The sequence below is a fragment of the Halichoerus grypus genome, chromosome 3 (assembly GCF_964656455.1).
Source record: "Halichoerus grypus chromosome 3, mHalGry1.hap1.1, whole genome shotgun sequence".
Taxonomy (NCBI): domain Eukaryota; kingdom Metazoa; phylum Chordata; class Mammalia; order Carnivora; family Phocidae; genus Halichoerus; species Halichoerus grypus.
This window is the reverse complement of record NC_135714.1, coordinates 62,511,572-62,531,718: the sequence shown is the minus strand read 5'-3', so window position 1 is coordinate 62,531,718 and position 20,147 is coordinate 62,511,572. Positions and strand designations below refer to the sequence as shown.

General features: G+C 39.5%; 1 protein-coding gene across 3 annotated transcripts in view; it reads right to left on the bottom strand.

Annotated features, from left to right (window-relative positions):
• Positions 1-20,147, bottom strand: part of FRAS1 (Fraser extracellular matrix complex subunit 1) — a 404,600-nt gene that overhangs the window by 102,962 nt on the left and 281,491 nt on the right. For all 3 annotated transcript variants that reach the window (XM_036104730.2, XM_078068823.1, XM_078068824.1), the window contains 5 exons: positions 17,745-17,923; positions 13,313-13,429; positions 5,398-5,512; positions 2,758-2,895; positions 194-226 (listed from right to left, as the gene is read on the bottom strand). In XM_036104730.2, coding sequence (XP_035960623.2) covers positions 194-226; positions 2,758-2,895; positions 5,398-5,512; positions 13,313-13,429; positions 17,745-17,923 — 582 coding nt within the window. The remainder of the gene's footprint in view (positions 1-193; positions 227-2,757; positions 2,896-5,397; positions 5,513-13,312; positions 13,430-17,744; positions 17,924-20,147) is intronic.

Here is a 20,147-nt window from a genome sequence, read left to right as displayed (position 1 = left end):
TTTTTTCTATGAATACAAAGTTAAGCTATTACTACTTAACTAGTCATGTGACTATTTCAGAAAAGCTTGTCTTATATAACTTTTAAGCAGTTCTTAGAAAATAGTGCAAGCAATGATGAAGGGAACAAAAAGCAAGGACTAATAAGGAAAGGAAATTTTCATTTTCTAATAAAATTGCTATTAAAGTCTTTACCTGTGAAGTGAAATTTCACCGATTCTGGGAGACCTGAAATAGAAAAGAGAAAATCAACATACTGGTAAGCATTCTGGGGTCAGAAATAGATGGAGAAGTTACAAAATATGGGGCAGAGGTTAGAAAAGTAAAGGATGTTTTCATCTAAATTACTATGGTTTAAGGAAAGATCACCAGGTCTCTTGTTAATGTTATATTGAATTTAATGGTGCCAGCACTAATTTTAAGTAACAAAAAGAACTGCAGAGTAGAATAATTTTATATCCCAGTAGCTAGAATGATTTATAATACATTCATTCAGATCCCATTTTATCAGTACATAAAATCCTACAAATCGGTGAATGTGGGTGATGTCGTATATCACTGACAGGCTCTCTGGTAGGTCAATTCCATTGTAGAATTGAGTGATGCCTGGGACATTGATTTACGCACTGTAACGATGTGAGATTTATCTCACGGCATTTATCCCATAGATTATACAGGACAGGACTCTGCTCTCTCTAAAAAGGCTCTAGGAACTTAGGCGAGTATAATAGATACGGAAATAACTTCAGCCATGGCTGACATGTTTTCTTTCCCTCTAATCCCAGGATATCCTGAGTTTCTTTGTAAAGTAGGTCTTTTAAAGTAGGGGTTAGAGAACCATGAACATTTTCATGGGCTATTAGTTACCCAGTTACCAAACACTGGGGATCCTCCTTAGAGAGGAGGCCTACACCCACATTTCGATATTTTCAAAGAAGAGCTCATCATTTTCTGGACAATTTCATTTATATATATAATGGAAAATATTACTTTAAATGTTTTCTATAATTTAAGATGTAACTCTAAAATTATTTAACCTAGGGGCGTCTGGGTAGTTCAGTCGTTGAGAGTCTGCCTTCGGCTCAGGCCATGATCCCAGGGTCCTGGGATTGAGCCCTGCATCGGGCTCCCTGCTCCGCAGGAAGCCTGCTTCTCCCTCTCCCGCTGCCCCTGCTTGTGTTCCCTCTCTCGCTGTGTCTCTCTCTGTCAAATAAATAAATAAAATCTTAAAAAAAAAAAATTATTTAACCCATGTTCAACTTACCATAAGAAATCACCAGCTGTTCTGTATGAATAAAGCTACTATATAAAAATAATATTCCATATAATGTTATGTGGTACATACATCGTAAAGATCATAAGGAAACAGGCTTCAAGATTTATAGAATCATTCCAAGGCACATAAGTATTTAGGTGTAGGGACTCAAAACTCCTGCATTCCAGTCAGCAGCTTTGATTACTGGGTCAAGGGGAGAGATAAGGGGTAGCAAAGATTAACTATTGTGGCTTAGTGGAAGGCCACAAAATGGCTCAAATTAGAAATCCAGTTATTTGGGACACCTGGGTGGCTCAGTTGGTTGAGTGGCTTTCAGATGGAGAAAGTCTGAGTGTCTCCCTTCGGATCAGGTCATGATCCCAGGGTCCTCGGATCAAGCCCAGACTGGCTCCCTGCTTCTCCCTCTGCCTGCCACTCCCCCTGCTTGTGCACTGTCTCTGACAAATAATAAATAAAATCTTAAAAAGAAAAAAAAAAAGAAATCCAGTTATTCTTTTGTTCAGTCTTCTCTTTCTTTAAAAAAGGTGGCTTTTGTCAAATCCTGGCCCAACAGGCTGCATTCTCCATTTCTGTGCGGGACCTTCCCTGTGGTAGTGCGGGATGCTTCTCACTAGATTCCCCTCACCCACAGCCCTGGCCTCCTCCTCAAATCCGCCCACATCACTGCAGTCAAAGAGTTCTTTATGAAAGGCCATCTCCCCAGATCTTAAAACCTCCACTGGGTTCCTATTGTTCTCAGGATAAAGATCCAAATCCTGACAGGCTTACAGGGCCCCTGAGGTCTGGCCTCTATCTCTTCCTCCAGGCTCATCTCTGTTCTGCTCAACGTTCTACATTCCAGACATGGACTTTTTTTTTTTTAATCCCCAGAATGTCACGTTTTCTCCCTCCTCAGGGCCTCTGCCCATGGGCTGTGTGCCCTTCCTTGGGAATTGTTCTCCCAAGTATCCCAAGTATCCCAAGAGGCACATTTAGGCTGATTAGCATCTACCCATCCCTCCACTGTCAATACCTCCCTGGGGCAGCCTCCATTGAACCCTTAGTCTCGGGCAGTCTTGTTACTTCTAATTCCACCACTGAACAATTTTCTTTCTCTCCAGAGCTCTTCTCTTAGTCTACAATTAAACACTCATTACTGGGATTATTTCTCAAACTCTGTCTCCATACCTAGGTCCCAAAACTCACCAAGAACAGGATTCATGCCTCTTTTTGTTCACCACTATAATCTCCAAGACCTCAGAGCCAGATAGGAGGCACAAAATAAAGATTTATTGAAAGCATGCCTGCATGCATGAATAAATGAAAAAAAAATTATGAACTGAGCCCAAACCACATATTGGTCCACAAGTCTCAAGCGATTTTCAACAGGATATAAAGCACTGTCACTAAACTGTCCAGGACAACGGGAAGAGTTAGGGAGAACCTGCCATGAGGATCCCCAGAGAGCAATCTGGGTGCCTCAAAATAGAGAAGAAGGCATTACCAGCGAAGGAGAAGGCCATGATCTCCTGGAGGTGGGGAGCTGCAGGGGGAGGACGGTACATGATTTTGCCCTGGTTAATATCTTCCTGTGTGAAATACTGGATGGGAGAGTGAGGCTGGTCCCTGTGTTCGATGATTCCTGGGGAGGAAGAGACTCAGCATCAGCATCAACAGTAATTCTGATGGTTGACCGAATGACCGGGGCCATAAACCTGCCTTTCCCACTGGTGGGAGTCTTTTATCCTTCAAGAACAATTGCTCTCTGGTTTCTCTTATCATACCATTCTCCATTCATTCAAGAAAAAGGCAAATCTGAAACCCAAACAGACTTTAATAGGATCTTTTAAAAAATGTTCAATTGAATTATAGTTGACAGACAATATGATATTAGTTTCAGGTATACAACTTAGTGATTTGACAGTTGTATACATTATGAAATGCTCCCCACAATAAGTATAGTTACCATCTGTCACCATACAAATTTATCACAGTATTATTGACTAGATTCCTTATGCTGTTTTTTTCATCCTTGTGACTTATTTATTCTATAACTGGAAGTTTGTACCTCTTAATCCCCTTCACCTATTTTGCCCATCCCCCAACCTACCACCCCTCTGGCAACTACTAGTTTATTCTTTGTATTTATGAGTCTGTTTTTGTGTGTTTGTTCATTTGTTTTATTTTGTAGATTCACATATAAATGAAAGCATATGGTATTTGTCTTTCTCCATCTGACTTATTTCACTTAGTATAATATCCTCCAGGTCCAATTCATGTTGTCACGAATGGCAAGATTTCATTCTTTTATGGTTGACTAACATCCCAGTGCATAAATACACCACATCTTCTTTATTCGTTCATCTACTGATAGACACTGAGGTTGCTTCCCTATCTTGGCTATTGTAAGTAATGCTGCAATAATTATAAAGTTGTGTATGTCTTTTTGAATTACTATTTTTGCTTTCTTTGGGTAAATACCCAGTTATTCGATCATATAGTAGTTCTATTTTTAATTTTTTTGAGAAACCTCCATACTGTTTTTCACAGTGACTGCACCAGTTTATATTCCTGCCAACAGTGCACAAAGGTTCTCTTTTCCCCACATCTTCGCCAACACTTGTAATGTCTTGCCTTTTTGATACTAGCCATTCTGGCTGGTGCGAGGTAATATCTCATTCTGGTTTCGATTTTCATTTTCCTGACGATGAGTGATGTTGAGTCTCTTTTCATGTGTTAAACCCAAATAGATTTTTGACTAGAAGTCATTGACTATAATCAATAGTAAGACACAAACTACTACCCCTAATATAACTTAGACTAGGTAATTCTCTACAAGTCATAGACACTTTACCATAATTATGAGATTCTTTCAATTGAGTTTAAGTTCAAAGGTCAAGGTTGCTGAGAAAATGACATAGACTGGGCTCCTGGTGAGGCTATAATGAGAGTTTTCTCAATTTACCCTTTCCTTCAGAAACTCCTCAGTCTCTGATAATCTTTGGCAATAGTAACATGGATCATGATTATTATAAGAATTGGATTTGCAATGATAACTCTGTGATAAATGCTTTAGAGGCTGCAAATTTACCTATCATTTCTAAATTCTGTAGGTACAGAAATAATGCTCTCATCATCTTTCATGTCCTATCAACTCTTTCAAAGAAGGACACATGTGAGAGTTGGTGTTGAACCAATTCAGGTTCTGAGGGGCTGAGAGACCTATAGTCATTCTCCAGAAGACAGCCCAGGCTGCTGGACGAAGAGAACTCCACCTCTACCCTGGCTATGTAAGGAGAACGGCTCTTGCTGTGACTTAGCAGATTTAGAAAAAGGGAAGGATGACTTTTAGGTGTTTAATTTCTCTGGACTTTATCAAAAGGGTAATATAATTTAATTTTTAGACATTTATTTCTCCTGGGGGATTTGATCGTGTGAAAGGCTTACATCCAGGGCAATGGTTGGTGTTGGGAGGGCAGCCTCAGATTCAGGAGCAGAACCGTCTTAATAGAAGCTAATCTCCTTTCCATGAGGGATAGCCACACCTCTGTTAGGGATAGGCTTATTAGTTAAGCCCAAAGTTCAGCTATCTAAAGGATGAAGACTGATGGCAGAGGCCCACCTCTCCTCTCTGCTGACTGTGGTTTCACATTTTCATTTTTCCTCGGTGCAGGAGGAGTGACTTATCCAAAGGGGAAAGGAACAGAGTGTGTGTGGCTCAGCCCGTTCTGCACTCGCTGGCAGAGCTCCTAGTCCTGAGCACATGCTCATTCTCATTCTTGTCTGTTCACCTCTCATAACCTCACTAGGGCAGGGTCTGTCCCTACAGACTCTGTTTGTGTCTGTCCCGTTCTGCCTGTGCATGGGAGGGGCGGCTCAATCCAGTGAGTCAAGTTATATGCACACCATGTTCTCCAGCACAGCTCTGTCCTACCAAAGCTGACACACTCATCTCCATCTGTCTGACCACAGTGTCTCTTTCTCAATTGGTCCTAAATTCAGAACAGGGGAACAAAGGGTATGAATAATTCTTACTCCTTAAATCCTCAACAAGTACTTGCAGACAAAACTCCAGAGTCGGAAGATAGGTCAACAATTAGAAGACAATAGCACCACTCAAAAGATCATTTACTGCACATCTTACCTTGATTTGGATGCAGAGGTAAAGTGATATTGTATATAATCTTTCCGCTTGGCCTCTCAGAGTTTACAAAGGAGAGGGAATGAGGCTGAATCACAGTGAGGCCATCTTCCCGAGCCTAAACAACATTGAAGGAGGAAGAAGAACAAATAGTGTGATGAAAACAAAAGCCAGAGGCAAAAACAAACCTTATTAAAAAAGCAAAACAAAACAAAACAAAAACAAAAACCCCCCTCACTTTGGGCTTTTAAATTAGTTACAGCAAATTTTTTTCTGAAAGCTCAGAAGAAGGACCTGGTCTCTTGCACTGCAGATTTGTCTTGGCCTTAAGAACCTCACAGGGTCATAGAATCTTCTTCCAGTTTTCTTGTACTCTCCTCTCCCCTGCCCTCTGCCCCCAGGTTTGTATTGGTGCATACTGTGGGCATCCCAGTATGATCACTTTTCCCTCGGGGGAACTCGCAGTGGTACACATTTGAACATGAGCCATCACAGTTGGCTGTCCTACTGTTCTGCTATGCACAGTGGGGTCACTACATCTCTGCTCCGATTTAATGGGCTAAGGTTGTATCTGGTAAGAAGCCCTCCCTAACCGCCATTAGCTTTGCTAATGGGAACTGTGATGTTTTCAAAGGGCCAAAGATGAACTCATCTCAAACACCAAAAGAGGCTCATCATTTGAATTCAGAGGTTTAAGAATTATTTATTAAAGCACATAAAACTAGTCCATGGTTTCTTTGTCTCCACTGTACTATTGAAAAGGACTAGATACTGCTTTTCTCTTCTAGCCCTCAGTATCCAATGAAGGGGTCAAGCAAAATTAATCAAAAGGCCAATGTGTCCATATTTTTTTACTGTCCATTCACTTGTATATAGCCATAACTCACCAACAGTGACAACACTCAAAGGGTGGGGGGATTTCGGATCCCATGACCAGGCATAACAGTGAGCTGGGGACAGCAGCAAAAACACAGAGTGGAGATGAGAAAAGGGAAAAGAAGTGTGGGCACAGGCCCCCTGCCTGGGTCACATATGCTGTTAACAAGACAGAACAAAAATATCCGGCTCATTGCAGGCTCTTCCTAAGTGACCCCTGAAGGGTTAGAGTTTGACACGCTCTCCCGCTCTTTGAAGCTCTGCTTTTTCAGAAGGAATTTCCCCATTTAGGAAAGGATTAAGTAGGGCTCAGTAATTCTCATGGAGAAGGGCGTGGTGTTCTTCCTTTTAACCGTGAAAAGATTGAAGGTTGCAGTTGCTTTGTAAGTGTCCTGAAGGCACACTTGTCCTGGGGAGAGACAGCATTTACAGGTTAGGACAACCCCCCTATTGTAAAGAGTCATATTTCAGGCTCAGGTCTGGAATGTAATGAGTAAGGAAAATAAGAATTACAAATAGCAGCTGGTCTCTCACCCTAAAATAAAACAAGTAAGGACAACAAATTAAAAATCTATGCCCTGTGGAAGGTGTTTATAGCCTACGCATGTGTGCACACACCTATAAATGTGTACATGTGCGGACACAGCCACATGGATAGAAAAGTGCCAACTCAGTACTGCCACCTTTTCATCTCAAAGCCATCAGAGTATCTGAAAATTCTCAGGGTATTATGAGATATTTTTGAAAATCTAGATGCCCCTAAAATAATAAAGCAATAAGAAGAGGGAATGGACAGAGGAGCATGGATAAAGGGAAATATATGCCAGCCAAGATAACATATTTTATTATGGCATGTATTGACACTGTTTCCCTACTAATAGAAATAGGCACGAGGTAGGAACAGTAAGGACTTGATTCCCTGAAGAAAGCAATATTGAGTCTGACATATACCAAAGTTCAATCAATTTTAATATTGGCTATTTGGAATGTTCAATATTTATCAATTAAACATAGTAAGAAATGAAAGATTAAATTTCATAGAAATCATTATGGAAGACACTTTTTTATTAAAATATCTGTCAACAAACGAAAATTACAGAATAATGTTTGTCATAATAACCATGTTACCTCTGAATATATCTGGAATCCAATTGCTTCTCCCCACCGCCACTGCCACCACCCTGCCGGGAGCCACAATCTCACCTGATCACCAGGACGGCCTCCCAAATGCTCTCCTGCCCCTGACTACAGTCTACTTCAGCGCAACAGCCAGCCAGAAAAGGAGGTTCAACCTCTGTGGCCCAACGCCTAGTAATGGCTCTCCATTTCACCCAGAAAAAAACTGAAGTCCCTACAATGGCCCATGAGGACTTACAAGATCTGCCCCAACTCCTCCCTCTCCCCACCTCCCTGCCCCCAACACACACACTTGGCACATCTGTGAGTTTGAGATTGCTCTCACATTCAATCCCTCTATTCCAGCCATAATGGCTTCCTTGCTGTTCCTTGAACATCTAAGCACACTCCCAACTGGATTTGTTCAAACACATGGTTCCCTGGGCCTGGAATGCTTTTCCTTCAGGTATCTGCATGACTCTCTTCCTCACCTCCTACAAGTCTTTCTTTAAACATCATCGTTTTAATAAAGCTCAGCTCATTTACAACTACAATCTGGGTGCGTCTCCCCTCTCCCCTGCTGTTCCCACCACCACATTTCTGATCCCCTTGACCTTGATCTACTTTTTGTTTTACCGTAATACTTTTCACTCACATGCAATATATGAGTTATTTATTTGATTTATTCCTTATTGTCTATTCCCTCCTGCCCCACCAAGAGAATGGAAACTTCATGAGAACATGGATTTTTGTTTGTTCATGGATGGATCCCAAGCACCTAGCACATGGAAGTGCTCAATAAAAATTTGTTGAGTGAATGAAAAATATCATTATGAACAGATTAAGCTAAGAAGTAAAATAATGAAAATACTTTTATAGCAACTTAATTAAAAAAATATTTTTCATCATCTTTCAATGTCTTCTTTTTTTTTTAAAAGATTTTATTTATTTATTTGAGAGAGAGAGAGAGAATGAGAGAGAGAGCACATGAGGAGGGGAGGGTCAGAGGGAGAAGCAGACTCCCCGCCGAGCAGGGAGCCTGATGTGGGACTCGATCCCGGGAGTCCAGGATCATGACCTGAGCCGAAGGCAGTCGCTTAACCAACTGAGCCACCCAGGCGCCCGATCATCTTTCAATGTCTTCTAAAGAGGGGCAAACACTTCAACATGTAAGCCTTAGCAAAGTGTGTGTGTAACTTAAATCTTTAGAATCCCAGGTCAGGATTTATAAACAACATTATCATTTCAGCCTCCATTAAAAGAAAGACCACTTTCACCTGTTGACTGTCATATTACGAAAGCAGCAAAGCCCATGGCTGGCCTCAGAAATTAAACACACATGAAAAATAAGATGAGTAAAAGGGGGTTCTACAAGAAATCATCCTCTCACATAGTTTGGTTAGGACAACAAAATTAATTCACTCACATATTCATGTAGCAACTATTTAGTCAGAACCTACTCTGGGCAAGGTACCAAGCAAAGTGCTGTGGGAGATGCAAGATGAATCAGATATAGACTCTTTCCTCAAGGATTTCCAGTTTTTAGTAAGGGAAGTTCATAAATAACTCCAATGTAGAAACTGCTAAGCAGTGCGAAAGGCTCAGATAAAGCACAGTAGGAATTCCAAGGACAAAGAAACATTTCCAGAAATTGCAGATAATAATTTTATTAGTGTTTGAAAAGGTCTCAAGAAAAAACATGGACACATAAGTCCACAGCCATAAAACAAATACAGCATGCCCAGACTTGAGTCTATAGGACAAAAGAGATCAGCTGTTCCAACTGAATCCCTGCTAACCCCAATAAGAGTAGTTTTAAGAGAACTCTTCTTACAGCAATCACTCTGGAAACAAATGGAACTAGGAAGACTTATGCAAGGCCTTTCTCTCAAGTGGTGACCTTGGGCAACCCACCTCTGAGTACCACAACCATCTGAAAAAGGAAGTAATAAATATTCTTTCGCATTAAGAGATAAGAGAATTTATTTCCCCTTTAAGAGAAGAATTGGAAATATGATATTCAAAGTCTGTGTGTATACCCATATGATTAATATATTTGAATTTGAAGGTGATATAGTTTAGGGAATTATTAGCTGTTTGAAAGTAGGTCTGAAAATGATTCATTTAGTCAACAGATATTTACTAAGCAACTACTTTTATATGAGGCATTGTGTTAGATGCTAAGGAAGATACCAAGATTAATTAAAGATTTTGTCCTTAAGGCTCTTCTAAGTCAAATGGTGGATGATTACTTAGAAAACTGAGTTGATGTAAATCTATTAACTGATTTGCTGAATCTCACACTATGCTATGCTATTTATTGGTAAATATGCATGTTTACAGATCTCCTTGCCCAAATTTGATATATATCCTAAATGTATACATCTCACATGTTTATATATATATATACACACACCTTATAATATTATTCATATGTGTACACATCTTATACATGTATGTATGCACATAATTCTTATGGAACACTACAAAACAAAATCTAAGATACCATTTAGAGGATCGGATTGGATGAAGAAGAGCATTATAGAAAGGCCACAGAACAAATTTCCCTTTACGCAGGTATTTGTTTATGTTGCTTTTTACTCTATGCAATCTTCCTGGGGAATCTCAGGCCCGAGGATTAAATCACTACTTGCCATTAATGATTCTCAGAGGTTTATCTCCCACAGAGAATATCTACTGATCTTCTGCCAGCCCTTAATAGGCACACCCTTTATAAGTGCATCCCACTGAACTCATCATGGCCTCCACCTCTCCCCCTCCCTCTAGGGTCCCCATACATTCTCGATCTCAATGAATGGCATCTCAACATATTCAGAAACTGGGCTGTTTTACCCTCTTCCTATACCCAGTTGACCACTATAGCTCTAAATATCTTTTAATCTCTCCCCGCCCCCCCTTTTTTTTTTACCATCTTAACCACTTTTAAGTGCAGAGTACAGTAGTGTTAACTATATACACATTGTTGTGGAACAGATGTCTAGAACTTTTTCATCTTACAAAACTGAAACTCTATATCCACTGAACAAAATTAACTCACCATTTCCCTCTCCCTACCTCGACCCCCCACCCCTGCAGGGGCAACTACCTTTCCACTTTCTGTTTCTAAAAGTGTTACTACTTTAGATCGCTCACATAAGTGGAATCACGCAGTATTTGTCCTTTCGTGACTGGCTTATTTCACTTAGGATAATATCCTTAAGGTTCATACATCCTGTAGCATGGCAGGATTTCCTTCTTCTTTAAGATTGAATACTATTCCGTTGTTGTATGTAACACAATTTCTTTATCTATTTATCACCTGAAGGACATTTAAGATGCTTCTGCCCCTCAGCCATGATGTATGACGCTGGATTACACATGGCTGTGCCAGTGTCGCTTCGAGATTTCACTAACTCCTAATCCTTATTGCCACTGCATGCGGTTCATGCTACCAACCCTTCTTGTTCTAGATGACTGTAACAGCCTATTTCTTGGCCTCCTTGTTCTCTGTCTGGACCCCATGTGGGGTGTTCTTTACACTACAGCCAGAATGATCTTCCTAAATTAAAAATCTGATCATGCCCCCTCTCTGCTATGAATCTTTCAGCATCCTACTTGCCCAAAAACATTCTTTCAGGACAAAACGGAAACTCTTCATCTTATCGGTAAGGTCCTCTATGATCTGACTCTCATTTCTTCTTTCTTTTTCACCTAGGGATTTACGCTCTGGCCAACTGAACTCTCTGTAATTCCTCAAACATGTCATGTTCTCCTGTGTCTCTCACTTCTTTCACCTGCTGCTCATCTGCCTGGAATGAATTTCTCTCTATTTGTAGTCTAGATAAATGGGGTTTCAAGTGTGGCGAGTAGAGCAGAAGCAACAGTATCACCTGGGAACTTGTTAGACATGCAAATTCTCAGCCCTTAGACCAGTTCTCCTAAATTAGAAAACCTGGGGTGGGCTCCAGCGATCTGTGATCTAACAAACCCTACAGGTGGTCCTAAGGCAGGCTGAAATTTGAGACTATGCTCTAGAGATAATTTACACTTCAACCAGCTCAGTTCACCTCCAAGAGGAAGCCTTCCATGACCTCCCCCATGCTCCACTGGACTAGGTGTCTCCCTGTTTCTTCCATATTGTGACTCTGCTTGCGTATCATATCATAGCACTCATCATGTATTGTCATTGCCTCCTTATTTGCTTGTTTTAGACTCTAAGTTGCTTGAGAACAGAGACTGTGTTTTGTAGTCACTGAATCTCCAATGTGTTTCACAGCACATGGGATAAATTAGTGTTTATTTGAATGACTGAATGACTGGAGAGGTGGACTCCTACCCTTAAACACATATATAGATATACCATATATGTATTTAGCATATACGTTCATAATGTTGTGTGCTTAGGTGAGTCCAAATCACTGAATAGAAAATGTGTTTTGTCACAGACTGCAAGTATATCCTATAGTAATGGCCGCGATTAATGTCAAAAGAAATACAAACTGTGTATATTTTAAGGAATAAAAGAGTGGGCTAATCACATTTTACAGTAAACTCACCTTTGTGATATCCTAAATTAGACAAGACAGATCTAATCTACAAACATGCAACCTGAGACCCTAAAAGTTAAGTAACTTGAGAAGTCTCTAGAGGTCCTCAACAACCTAGTGGGAACAGTGCCATCTTCATTGGCTCCTGGCCCATTTTTTCCCTCTAAACTCAAAATAACACTGCATTAGCATTTGGCAAGAAATGTGTATGCACATTTTTCTTTACACTTTACAGAAAATTCTGATCCAAGTTCCTCCAGTCAAAATGATGAATTATAGACTTTATAGTGCTGCTGAATTATGATTTCTTTAAATTATGGTTTATGGTGGAAATGCCGATACCAGCTATTCATTAAAAACTTTCTGTTTCCCCCTGTATGTCTCTGTCATGCCCCAGACCCATAATTTCTAAAACTATAGCTGCTCTCTGTTGTGGCTCAGGGCTGATACACTACTTTGGAGTGTAATTATGTGGGCGCTAACTAAAATGTGAATCCTTAATGATTAATTTACAAGGTCTTATATGCTTGTGGCTCTGTCTAGAACAAGGGTTCTGGCTTTACATACCCCCTGGATATGGGGTTACAGTGGAGCTGCTAATTGTCTGAACTAAGCTTCATGTACTAATTTAGCTGTCACCTTACTTCAAACCTTTCCATGTGCCCACACTCCTTCCTACACAGCACTCAAGACCTTCTGTGATCTAGCTCACGAAACTCCACATCCTCACTACTCCTCCTCTGCCTCCCTAAGTTCTCCAGTCTTATTGATCTGTTTGCAATTTTCCCAACCATCACATTGTCTTTCATCTCTGTGCTGTTCTTACATCTGGTAGTGCCCTTCACCTTCACTTCTCCGTTCCTTCTGACCTGCCCGTCAAACTTTCACTTGGATAATTGGTACTTATTTCTTTGGATTCAGCAAAGGCATTACTTTCTCCAGGAAAGTTTTATAACAGAAAAACAAAAACAAAAGCTTCTCATAGGGCTTCTAAAACATAGAGTGACAATTTCTCCAGACAGGTGGGGCCAGAACTGACTGAACAATCATACCTAAATGGTATTGATTAAATAGACACAAGCTTGAAACTCCTTCCAACTACTCAAGGAGAAGCCCTGAGACCATCTGGAATGCTATAAAAAGGACAGAGGCAATGGATGGGAGGTTGCAGTGGATTCCACATAACCTTCCCTTCACTCTGGAATTTTAAATTTCTTTTTCAAGTCAAAGAGAAATGTGTTCTCAAGGCTGGTTATTATTGGCCCCAGAGTCCGCGCTCTGAGCCAGGCATTCACCAGATACAAAAGCAGGACACTCTATTAAACCCCAACAGCGTGCCTCCTCCAAGCAGAAACCACAAGCCCTCCCACCCAACTCACGGTCATATGGAGAGACGCTCCCCGAGAGAGTTTAGGCACCCCCGGTGTCTGTGGTAAGATCGCGATGTTGAACGTGCGGCTCTCCAGATGTGCATGGGCATCTGTGGCACTGGACACCTGAAAAGAAACGTCATACTGGTGAGCCTCTCATCCTCTGCTGGGCACAGCATGTTTGTGCATGTTTATTTTTTCCCCTTTAAACCATCTGTCTTTGAATTCTATGTGTTTTTGCATTATAATTTTCATTCTGCTCTTCATTTTAATGCTAATGCTTTCCTGATTATAAAAAAAAAACATGTAATCATTTTAGGCAGTTCTAAAAATGCACAGAAATACAAATAAATAAAAAATCTAGAATTTCACTAAGTAAAAATAGAAGTTATTAACATATTGATGCACTTCAGTTTAATCCATTTTCGATGCATCTGTGAAACTTGAGATACAAATAAGTGTTCTACATTTTTACCTAACATAATACTATGTTTTGTTATTTCATTAGTCTTGAAAACATGATTTTTGATAGCTACATATCTCATTATAAGCATATATAACACGTTATATATGTGATTTTTATTCTACTTCTTTAAACTTTACTCAGCACAGATACGTACACCTAGATTATAAATGACAAATCTCAGCCTCATCACTGTAAAATGAGATTAATAGGATTTACAATTAGAAGAGTCACAAAATCGACCTCTTCTTGCTTCAAAAATGCTGAAAAAGGATGCTTTGCTTATGCAGCTAGCTCCTCCCCTCCCTCAGTCCTTCTGAGCTGCCCCCTTAAACCGTCCCTCTCTCCATTGTATGCTCCACCTTAGGCTTGTTACAAGAGTTGCTAAGGCCTGTGTGGCCATATGTAGTTGCAATAATTCCATGACAGGGGGTGGGGTTCTGTCAATTCTGAGAAAAAAGCAGGAATGGCATCCTTTCTCTGTGTCTTCTCAAGTTATGCCCAACAGAAAAACTGTCTTCTCTATCCCAATCCCATCAGATGCTTGGAGATCAAGTTTCGGAATATCTACATGTTTTCATCAAGAAGACATTGTGTGTCATTATGAATAATTTAATAACAATAGCTATAATTCACTAACATCTATCAGGGGCTCAGCACCGTACTACCTACTTTTCAAAAGTTATCTTACTTACCTACTTACAAAGTAGATATCATCTCCTATTTTAAAGACGAGGAAACTGAAGGTCAAAAAAGTGTCAAAAGGTGTCAAAGTTATAAAGTCAATAAGGGTCAGTATTTAACCAGGTTAGCAGGTTCATGATCTTCCTACTGACCAAGATGGCTCTATCTGGAAGCTTTAGAAACTTAGGAAAGGGGAATATATGCCCTATCTTTTGAAGAAAAAGAATGGAACGCTGTGTAGGTAGTGAAATGTGGACATATTACCAAGCAAGGGAATCATTTCTAGCTTCCTTAGTAAAGATACTGGTGTGAAATATGTTGGTCTTTTCATACCACATCCCCTAAGGCTGTTTCAATGTGATCTGAATATACCAAAGCCAGAGTTCCTTCCCATGCCCTAAATGATGCAAATGTACATGCTTTCTTCTCACTATGCCATGCTCTATTTTTTAATGCCACTTGCATTACATAAATCCCAAGTTTTATGAGCAAAGTAACAGATGGGATGCATTGATGGCTCATGACAGCACATCAGCATTAAAATAGAATTAAATCCATGCAACTCATTGTATTGCATTTTCTGCTTTAAAGAAAGAAAAGAGAAGGGAAGAAAGAGAAGAATCATTAGAACAGCATCTTTTTTAGTTTAAAATCCTTCAGGGACACTAAGATGATGAATGAGAGAAGTTGCAATTATTTATTTTAGCACATAGCTACAGTGTCCGTGTCATTTCAAATCAAAATATGAGGTAAGTCTATAAAACAATGAGACTTTAAAAACACACCGAAACTTTCACATCCAGGAGATCATAATCTCAGAGATTTGTTTCACATTTGCAATAAAGATGCTGTCAGTGTTCAAAATGCACTTTTTGGAATGCCTTCAGAGAGAGTTCACAAATCACTGAAGAAAACTGAGCTTGTTACTTCATAATTGCTCCCTGTTTTAACCAAAAATAATTACTGCTTTTCTTACCAGACAGGACTCTGACTGACTTTTGGCTCTTTGGTAATTTTTTAAAATCAACTTCCAAAGGATGATATACTGTCACTATGGAGGATGTTCTAAAGAAAATCCCATAGATTTTGAAGAAGATTTCAGGTCAGGGTTCTAAACACATCTTGAGGAAAATGTGTGAAGACTCTCCAAAGGGAATGACTTTCTAAGTAAGAATGTTCAGCTGCATGTCTTAAACTCTAGAGAGTTTGTTTTTAAAAAAAATCAGTAACTTTTGCTTTTTTATAATTACCCATTTAGTAACCAAGTTGCAAAAGCAATCAGATATCATTTTGAGCAGGTACTGAGACTCCCTTTCCAAGGAAGTGCTCCATATTGAGAATGTTTTTCATCCTGACACCAATAAAGGCAAAGGCAGATCTGAGGATTCTAGTTGGCTGAGGTGTCTTCTTATGATTGAGGTCTTTGCCTCCATTCTGACTCATTCTTTGAGGATTGTGCAGTGCCCAGGTGCTAAAAATGAAAAAGCTAACTTGGCAAAGGGCACATGAGGCTTGCTCACTCATTGGACATTCAGTATGCTCAGTATCATCTCATTTTAATGCTTTTCAAGTTTAGTTCAATCTGCTCCCTGGAAAAGCACATCTTTTACACTATATAAGTTAGTCAGGCAAGGAAGATGTGCACACCAGTCCTCAGGAACAGAATGGATGGTTATTTAACAAGGTGAGCTATCGTTGGATTCCTGGACAAAGGAAAAGCCTCAGACTCAGAGGGTCTGCAACCCTGCTTTGGCTGATCACTCACCACGACAGCTTCTTTATATTTCTCTTACATTTTCCCAAATTCTTTTCTGTATCTGTTTCAATGCTGTTTCTCATTCAAAGTTCCTCATTCCTTTGTACTTCCATTCAATTCTTTATTTCCAAATTGCCTTTGACATAAGTTTGTCTAATTTTATTGATCTTTCCCAAGATTCGGGTTTTGTACTCATTGTCAATTCTCCCATTTTATACTGAATCAATTCCTCTGCTTATCTCTAAGAATTCCTTCCTTTTGCTTTCCTTAGGTTTCCCTTGTGGTTCTGTAGCTTCATTTAGTCCATTTAGTCCACTTAGAGCTTAAGGCCATCAATTTTCTTCTGAGTATTATTTTGTCCACATCATTTAAGTTTTGAGAAGTTATTTCCTCCTCATCAACATTTCTTAATAGTTCGCTGTTTTGATTTCCTTTTAGAACGAGTAATTATTTAGGAGACTATCTAAAAATTCTAAACGGTTTGCATTTTTTGTCTAGCCTTTTATTATTAGTTTCTAATTATATTTGATAAGTGCCAGAGAATGCACTCAGTATAATTTCTTGTTCTTTAATTTATTGACAGCCTCCGTATGGTCTGTTTGTCTTAGTTTGCTCAGGCTACTATAACAAAAATACATAAACTGAGTGGCTCATAAACAAAAGAAACTTATTTCTTGCAGTTCTGGAGACCAGAAGTCTGGACCAGGGTGCCTGCATGGTTTGGTTTTGATGAGGGCTCTTTTCTGGGTTGCAGACCACTGAATTCTCATTGCATCTCCACGGCAGGGAGCAGGGAAGGGGGGCGAGCTCTCTTGTGACTCCTGTAAGCGTACTAATCCCATTTATGAGAGCACAGCCCTCATGACCTCATCTAATCCTAATCACCTACCAAGGGTCTCACGTCCATATACCATTGCACAGAGAGGGGGTAGGATTTCAACATATGCATCTCAGGGGGACACAGACATTCAGTCTTTAGCACTGGTATTTGATCAATCTTTATAAATGGTAGTAACAAACCCGTACATAGTGACAGGAGGTATTCTATGTGCTCATTAAATCCTCATAGTAGCTCTATTTTACAGATGAGAAAAATAAGCAAAGGATTTCACCAAAATAATTTTCCCAAAGTTGAACAGCTAGTGCACGGCAAAACTGAAATATGAACCCACTGGGTTTGGCTGCTAAGCCTCTGATCTTATCTTAAGATGGCAAATGTTCCAAAAACATTTGAAAAAAGAAATCTTTTTTTCCTCCATAGGGCACTTTAATATTTTGAAAACATTTTTTTTCCCAAAACACTTTGGCCATTATCTATTATAAACTCCCTGTCATGGGATGACTCTGCTTGTAGAGATATTGTAGGACTGAATCGGGAGATAAAAAAACCTCTCAATGCTATTAATTACATTTGTTCTTCCACCAAATGTGATTTCCAAGCAACACAGAAAATGACCCGAATTGTTTAAAATAATGGCGATGGTTTTCGTCAGACCATCCAGACATCAGAAAAGATGTCAATCAGCAGCGGAGGGTACCTGAAAGAGGAAGGAATCGCTCTGGGCCGGGACTCCTGAGTGCCTGTACCACACGATGCCTTCGTTGATGTCTTGCTGGGTAAAGGTGCTGGTGGGAGTCGCTGTCCTCCCATCAGGCAGGTGCTGCCCTTCCTCTGCGGGACTGTCTGCAGGCATATCAACCAGCAGGACCACCTCTCCTAAGAAAGCCACATAGTTAGTGAGGATCTCTGGGAAATGTAAAAGTAAATCAGAGCCCTCATCTCCTTGTCTACTACCTTTTTTTTTTTTAACAAATTAGGTACTTCTTTATTTTTAATTTAAGGTGAAGGAAAGTATATTAACACAGAATTCAATAGGCATCATCAAATTCACCTACAGACACAGAATTCCCAGTCTCTCAGCTAAAAAACACTAAAAGTAATTCAAGGGCAATTCATGTATGAAGTTACTGACTATATCAATTAAGTCACATAAAATCGTGAATATAGCAAATATTCAAATACAGGCACTAGATGGATTCATTTCTATGTACAACTTGCTGTGTAGCAGGAAATGCTTTCTAACCTGGACATTTTTGGTGTCAACACAATGGGAAACTTGAAAAAATTCAGAAAGAGTTATTCTTGGGAGAATTCTGTACAATGAGAATAATGTTAGCTGGCCCTGGGATGCCTATGGCGGGGACTGCACGAAGCATGTTATATGATCATTCAAACCCAGCTCCACGTCAAGCTGCGTGAACTTTATGTAGGCTTTATAAGCCTCTGTTCCTATTGGTAAAATGAGAATAGTTCATGGGTACTTAAAAAGGTTGTTGGCCATCCTTATCATTATGTTATTTGATCCTTCTGAAGATGCTACTGTTATCTACATTTAAAGAAAGTTCTTTAGGCTCAGAGAAGTTCAGTAACTTCTTCAAGTTCACAGATGATATGTGAAGGAGTTGAGACTTCAGTCATGGTTATTTTGTGTTCACAGTCTCGTATCTACCCTCCTAAATAACTGATCTTGTTTTCTCCTCCATCATTCCTTAGACTTCATTAGAATTGAAGCAAGGAAACCTAAATCTAAATGACAACACTACCAATCTGTTTCTATCGCTTGTTCCTCACCTGAAGCTACTATCTCCTTAAAGTGAGATTGCAAATACAGAGGTGTTATGGAAACAATTAAAATTTCACCAGGATAATATGCCCTCAAGTGTAGACCAACCAGGAGAAGGGATGAACTGCTGAAAACAAAAGCCATGTTCTCACGAAAATGCATCTAATAATAAATCTGAGAGAAGTCTCCTCACCACTCAGATGGTAAGACGAATAGAAGGGGGCGGGGGTAGGGAGAGGGAGAGGTTCTCTAGCAGGATACCCAGATCTTAGTACACTAAGTATACTAGACACATTGGACAACTGAAAACACATTTTGATTACACTAGAGCAATTTTCTTACTTGAAGGAAATATTCCTTCTAATATTTATATGCACTAAATTCAAATTCAAAATGAGCATAATCTCACTAGAGCAATTTTCTTACTTGAAGGAAATATTCCTTCTAATATTTATATGCACTAAATTCAAATTCAAAATAAGCATCAGGATGGTGATGAAATACTGAAGTAAGAAAAAAAACATCAATAGTCTCTTTATAAAGTCATGTGTAGAATCAACTCGCTCTAGTTTCTTTTTAGTGTTTCTCATTTATACCTAAGTCACAAATTCCATTAGCCGTCTCTCCCTAGTTCAACCTCTGTTCATAATAAACATGCTATTCTAGGATGTAGACTGTTTAGGAATGTGAGCACACCTGTAAAATATTCTGAAAGTAGACTTCTACAATGAAAATGTGGAGAGTAGAAAAACAGAAAATATTCAAATGCTAATTTCCTAGCTGTTCTTCTTTATAATAGAAAAACTAAGCAGAATTTTTCTAAGCAGGCCTAATGAAATAAACCTGTTCTTCAGATCTTAAAAAATTGCCATGTTGTGCAGATTAACAGGAACCATAGAATATTGACTAATTCCATGAATTTCAACTCAGATAAGAATGACTGAGTACCTGTTAGGTGCTAGCTATCATGCTAGACCCTTCAGGGATGGGGATTCAAAGATAAGCAAGATGCAGTTCCTACCCCTGAGATCAGTCCCCCATAAGCAACCTGGAGCCACTGTGAGATTTCAGTAGGTGAATGGCACGAACTAACTTAGAACACAAAGCATATATGATCAGAATACAGGGATCCTATGAAAGAACTGTTAAAGAGGCTGAATTTTATTTTATAAAAATGGTAATAATAGTAATTAACATTTATGTAGACAGTTTGACCAATTGTGAGACCACTGCAAAATCCAGATGACCGATGGGATCCTGAACTAAAGCAACGGAAGTAAGATTGGAAAGAAATAAACAGACATGAGAGTCACTAAG